Below are 6,486 nucleotides of genomic sequence, written 5' to 3' on the forward strand. Positions count from 1 at the left end.
CCTCCAGACACTCAGCTGTGGAGTGGAATCTCTGGGTTGTGATTCTCGATGGGGATGAAGCAGAGCAAAAGCTTACAGAAGCCCTCTGCAGCGGCTCTCCACCCAGCTGTTCCAGAATCTGGGGTCGGGAGAAGAAAGTTAGGGCAACATGCGCTTGTTCTTGGCCAAGTGTCCAGTTCAGATGGAAGAGTAGTCACAGAGGAGTTAGAAGGTCAAGGGGAGACTGTGATACCTCCCAGCGCATGCCACCACCTCTGGTGTAAATACCGTGTAGCTGAAGGTTAAATTGCTTCTCTGACTAACTCCCAGAGCCATTTCTAGGGGAGAATGTGCCTTCTTGGAAAGTGTTTCTTCCCAGTCACACTTCAGTTCTCTTTGGAATGTTTGGTGCTTGTGACTTATCTGATCTCTTGAAATGCAAGCTAGCAACTCGCCCACAGAGAGAGCTGGGGTGGGTAAGCCCAATGGTCAGGACTTCCCTCCTCTCTGCAAAGGGCCTCTGCTGGTCATTCTGGGTTCTGGAAGGGAGCAAATGCAGAATCCAGTTCAGGCACTCAGAAGTGTAAGCAGGAGGGATAGTCCATCTCAAGGAATTTCCCAACATGCATAGCGCTTGGCAGAGCACATTCATTAGATGAGTGACACCTGGATGCACAGGCCGAGGTGAAGCCATGGAAGGCGACGGCCGGCCAGGATCTGGGCGGGGGAGCGTAGGACACAACAGAGACTAAATGAGATCATCCCGGTGCCTCCCAGCCACACGGAGGGCGCAGCCCTGAGCTTGCTTTTTCCCATGGGGCCCAGAAGAGGGTTTGCCTGCATCAGTTTCATGGCAGACTCCACCACCCAAGGGACCAGAGGTGTTGGACTATGGCCATCACACTTTCTCCTGGACAAGGTGTTGGGGTGGTAGGGCAGACAGAGGGCAAGGTTGTCATCAGCGGTTCAGGAAGAAGGACTTGAGGTTCTGGAAGAACACTGACTTTTGTTTCTGCTTCTGTTTCTTCTTAATTATGGGCACCCAGACCAGCCCACATACCAGCATCATGAGTCCCAGAGACAGGAAGGCAGGCCCCACCATCTTCAGGACCTTGAGGCTCATATCGCCCAGGTTCAGGGTGTAGGCCAAGCAGGTGATGACCACACCGAAGAGGAGGATGGCACCACCCACAGACATGATAATGACGGGTTTGCGGTAGATTTCCCAGTTACTCCGGGGAGTGGCGGTCCAGACGGACTCACTTCTGGAGCTGATGCACAGGGAGCTGGCTGTCTGGCTGGGCAGAAGGTCCTTGGACTCCGGAGACTTCTCTTCAACCTCCAGAGCCTTGGGGAGGGCCTCCATGGTCACCGCTTCTAGAGCCTGGGCTCCTGGTACCGGCAACGGTTAGAGGCAAGGGCAAGGACTCTTCACACACCCTTCCTGTTCTCAGCATCCGTCTCCAGCCTGGCTCTCAGTGCTGAAGTCAAAAGGAAAAGCAGATGAGATCTACAAAAATAAGAAGCCTCTCAAGCTGGTTTTTTTTTTTTTTTCCCCATGTGAGAGATAATTCCCTGGTGGCTCAGATGGTAAAGAATCTCTCTGCAATGCAGGAGACCTGGATTCAATCCCTGGGTCGGGAAGATCTCCTGGAGAAGGAAATGGCAACCCACTCCAGTATTCCTGCCTGGAGAATTCCATGGACAGAGGAGCCTGGTGGGCTACAGTCCATGGGGTCGCAAAGACTCAGACACGACTGAGCAACTAAGACTTTAACCAAGTCTTCTTATTATTTAATCAGGGAACAATGATGTCCTTTAAAAGAACAAACAAAAGCTATAATTTACGAAATGGCATCTTATTTTCAGACTCAGCCACTTTCCAGCTGTGTGATCTAGAGTGCGTTACGGCCCTGGTCCTCGGCGTCCCTCCCAGTCCCCCTCCTGGTGCCTCAGTCTTCCTCTCCCTTTGTATTTCCTGTTGGGGCACCTCAGGCCCCCTCTCAAACCGCATTTACTAATATCCCTTTTTGTGAGCAGTATGGGAGAGATTTTGGTACACAGCAGTAAATTTATTGGGAAGGTGGGCTGTGTTGGATGAGGACTGAAGGCCCTGAGGGGCTGGGCTGGGAGGAGTCAGTGGAAGAAAGGCCTGGGTGTGGGCCTCTCGGACTATCCATGGGTTTGCATGTTGGCTCAGCCCCAGGGGGAGCAATTTGAGAAGGGAGATGGAGGTCCTTTTCCCTTGGAGGCCACTTCTGGGTGTCAGGAGGCAGGTGTAGTGCGTGGAGATGTATCAATATCTGTTGCATAGAACTAGGGAAGGTCAGGCTGCAGGCTGGCGCCAGGAGGGAACACCGGCCTGGGGCTCCAGAGCATGAGGAGGAGAGAATGAACACCACACCTGTCCATCCAGGACCCCAAACTTGAGCAGGAGAAGCCAGATGCTATCTTCCATTTACAGAAGATTCAAAAACGTGTAAGACGATCAGTGCCGCATAGTGGTTACCTTCAGTTGGGGTGGTGACCAGAAAGGGGACTAGATGGAAACTTCTGGAGTGCCATCATGGTCCAACTCTCTATCTGGCCATAGCCGGTTACATGGGCTGTTTACTGTGACATGACTACTCTCATGTGTGTGTGATAAAGATCAGTAAAATGGCATGGACCTAGAGAGGATCATACCAAGTGAAGTAAGCTAGACAGAGAGAGAAAATGTCATATTGTTTATTTGTGGAATCTAAAAAAATGATAGAAATGAACTTAAATACAAAACAGACACTGACCCATAGACATAGAAAACAAACTTATGGTTACCAAAGGGAAAAGGGGGAGAGGGATAAATAAAAAAAAAAAGAAAAGATCAGTAAAATATTTCAGCAAGGAAAATCAAAAAATATAACTAAATACAATATGTTCCTTTTTGGGATTCTGACTAGATGAGACCAACTGGTACATTTTAGGATAGTTTTAGGGAAGTTTGGCTTTGGTTTGGATGTTAAATGCCACTGAGGATTTAAAATGTGTATTTGGGGGCTTCCCTGTCAGTCCAGTGGATAGGACTCTCACTGCTGTGGGCCTGGGTTCGATCCCTGGTTGAGGAACCCAACCCACAAGCCCTGCGGTGTATTTAAAAAAAATTTTTGTATTCACTATAATGACTATACTGTGGACACAGAAGAAAGCGTCTTAATGAGTATAGAGTTATATCTTGAAACCACATACGGGGATGAAATGTCTCGATGGCATGATATACATGAAAACATGAACCTCCAGATCAGATACGACAAACTGTTAAAGGTTATAAAATCTTTTTATGGAAGATGGATGTATGGAAGTTGATTATCTTACTATCTTACCTAAGTTGTTTATCCTACTAGAAACATGTTTGCAAATGTCTGTAATAGATGAGACACTGAGAATACAAACAGACAACAGCCAGACATGTATCAAAGCAGAACTCTGACCCACAACTTGCAGCAACCAGCCTGAGAAACCAGCCTGAGAAACCACCAGCCCAGGAAGCCAACCCTCTCTCTGGAAGTCAGACTTTCAGGAAGTCACACCACTATTCCTAGTAACCAGCCCCACAAGCCTACCAGTAACTGCAGACAACTACTTTTGACAAATACACCAAAACTATTCCACGGGGGAAAGGGAAGTCATCGCAACCAGTGGTGCTGGAATAACTGAATATTCATATGGAAAAAAATGAAACTTGTCCCCACCTCATACCATCAACAAAAAATGAATTTGCGATGGATCATGGGCAAAACCTGAACATAAAAGTGAAAACCAGAAAGCTCTTAGGAGAAAAAAATAGGAGGATATCTTTGTGACCTGGAAGTTGGCAAATTTCTTAGGACAGAGATGGCAATAACCAAGGAAGAAAAAAAAAATCAATAGATTAGATTTCATCATAATTTAAAACTCCTGCTCATTGAAAGCTACCAGAAGAAAATGAATAGCAAGCTATGGACTGGGAGAAAATTTTAGCAAAATATGTATTGTCAAAAGATTTGCATCTGGAATATGTAAAGAACTACCACATGGGATTAATATCAACACAAACAGCACAATTCGAAAAATGGGCAAAAGATTTGAACAGATCCATTACAGAGGAAGACAGATGAAGAAGAAACCCATGAAAAAAAAACCCTCGAGATTGACATGCAAATTAAATGAAAGATGAAATGCAAATTAAAACCATAAGGAGGTACATTCTCTCACTAGAATGGCTAAACTTTAAACATCTCACCACACAAATGCTGGTGAGCGTGGGGAACAAACAGAACTCTTGTGCGCTGCTGGTGGGAATGTAAAATGGGACAGCCACTTTGGAACCAGGTGGAATAGTTTCTTGCAAAGTGAAGCATCCACCTTCCCTTTGAGCCAGCAATTCCACTCCAAGATAAATGGAAACCTATATGCACCAAGTAATGACCAACCTAGATAGCATATTCAAAAGCAGAGACATTACTTTGCCAACAAAGGTCCATCTAGTCAAGGCTATGGTTTTTCCTGTGGTCATGTATGGATGTGAGAGTTGGACTGTGAAGAAGGCTAAGCGCCAAAGAATTGATGCTTTTGAACTGTGGTGTTGGAGAAGACTCTTGAGAGTCCCTTGGACTGCAAGGAGATCCAACCAGTCCATTGTGAAGGAGATCAGCCCTGGGATTTCTTTGGAAGGAATGATGCTAAAGCTGAAACTCCAGTACTTTGGCCACCTCATGTGAAGAGTTGACTCATTGGAAAAGACTCTGATGCTGGGAGGGATTGGGCGCAGGAGGAGAAGGGGACAACAGAGGATGAGATGGATGGATGGCATCACTGACTTGATGGACGTGAATCTGAGTGAACTCTGGGAGTTGGTGATGGACAGGGAGGCCTGACGTGCTGTGATTCATGGGGTCGCAAAGAGTCGGACACGACTGAGAGACTGATCTGATCTGATCTGATGTGTACCAAGGCTTGTTTAAGAATATTCATCGCAGCTTTGTTCATAGTAGCTCTAATCCAGAAAACAACCCCAATATCCACGAACAGGAGAAAAGATGAACACACGTTATGTGTTCACAAATACACAAAATACTATTCAACAATAAAAAAGAACCAACTTTGGATACACACACAACTTGGATGAGTCCCATAGATGTGGTGTGAAAGAAATCAGATATGAATGAACACATATAGTATATGTTTCCACTTATATGATCTTCTAGAACTTTCTAATGACTAATCTAAGGTGACAGATCTCAAAACAGTGGTTGTAGGGGTGGGGAGGAAATAACTGGGACTTTCTGGGGCCAATGGAAATGTTCCATCTCTTTATGTCAGTGTAGGTTACATAAAGGATCCATTTGTCAATGTGGTACACTAAGATTTGTGCATTGCAATGTGTATAAATTATACCCGGTGAAAAAGAACTATTAAAGTCGTAGTAAGAATAATCGAGTGGGTCAGTCTGGGGAGCAGGTGAAAGTGTAGTTAAACCAAGAACATCGGAGTGTTGATAATGGTTGAAGTCCTATGATGGAAGATGGGATCCAGAGTAGAGGTGTGGGCAGGAAGCGTTACCCCAGAAAAGGAAAGTGGGGGTGTGGGCAGGGGAAAAGTGACCCCAGAATAGGACAGAGAAGGAAATCTATGAGGTGAGAATGTCACCTGGCTGTTACAGGAACCCTCTGTGCTGAGAAAAGAGGAGATCCTGAGAGAAAGAGAAGGTACATCTTTGAGAGACTGGGATTTGGGGACAGAAGATGGAGGTGGAGATGGAGATGGGAGTGGAGATGGAGGTGGAGATAAGAGATGGAGATGACAGAGATGGAGGCAGAGATGAGAGAGGATGATGGAGGCAGAGGTGGAGTTGAGAGATAGAGGGAGAGAGAGAACAAGAATTTTACTGTTTTCGCCTCATCTCTGGAAAGATATGTTCAGACGGTAAAGCGTCTGCCTGTAATGCAGGAGACCCGAGTTCGGTCCCTGGGAAGGGAAGATCCTCTGGAGAAGGAAATGGCAACCCACTCCAGTATTCTTGCCTGGAAAATCCCGTGGACGGAGGAGCCTGGCGAGCTACAGTCCACGGGGCCGCAAAGAGTCGGACACGACTGAGCAACTTCACTTTCACTTTCTTTCTTGAAGGAAAACTCTTTCACAGAGCCAGGAGGCCCTGGACAGAGCAAAGACAGGGTTTGGTTGGCAGAACTAGTGTCCAGAAGGGACTGTCTCTAATCTTGTTAGAGCACGTCTCCTTATCTGTGGCATATTTATAATGGGCCAGGTATTTGGAGACCCTGCCTACGAATATCCTTCAATGTTTGCCCTTTGACCTTGTGTTCCCCAGGTTGCTCCATAGTGCTCCCTGACACCGCACCAAACTCTAGACGTGGAGCCACAGACACATGTCCCTCTCTGAAGAGGAGCTCTGGGCGTCCACATTTCCTGGCTCAGCAGCATCTCTGATGAACGAGGTAAAGTGATGTCTCAAATGAGAGGGGAGAGAAGCAG

General features: G+C 46.6%; 1 protein-coding gene across 1 annotated transcript; it reads right to left on the reverse strand.

Annotated features, from left to right (window-relative positions):
• Window positions 1-937: 937 nt before the first annotated feature.
• Window positions 938-2,769, reverse strand: PIRT (phosphoinositide interacting regulator of transient receptor potential channels). The gene is made up of 2 exons (XM_070357316.1): window positions 2,766-2,769; window positions 938-1,371 (listed from the first exon to the last, which is right to left on the reverse strand). Exons 1-2 carry the CDS (start codon window positions 2,767-2,769, stop codon window positions 938-940), a joined length of 438 nt encoding a protein of 145 aa, XP_070213417.1.
• Between the last annotated feature and the right edge of the window lie 3,717 nt (window positions 2,770-6,486).

This window comes from Bos mutus, chromosome 19 (assembly GCF_027580195.1).
Source record: "Bos mutus isolate GX-2022 chromosome 19, NWIPB_WYAK_1.1, whole genome shotgun sequence".
In the NCBI taxonomy this organism is placed as follows: domain Eukaryota; kingdom Metazoa; phylum Chordata; class Mammalia; order Artiodactyla; family Bovidae; genus Bos; species Bos mutus.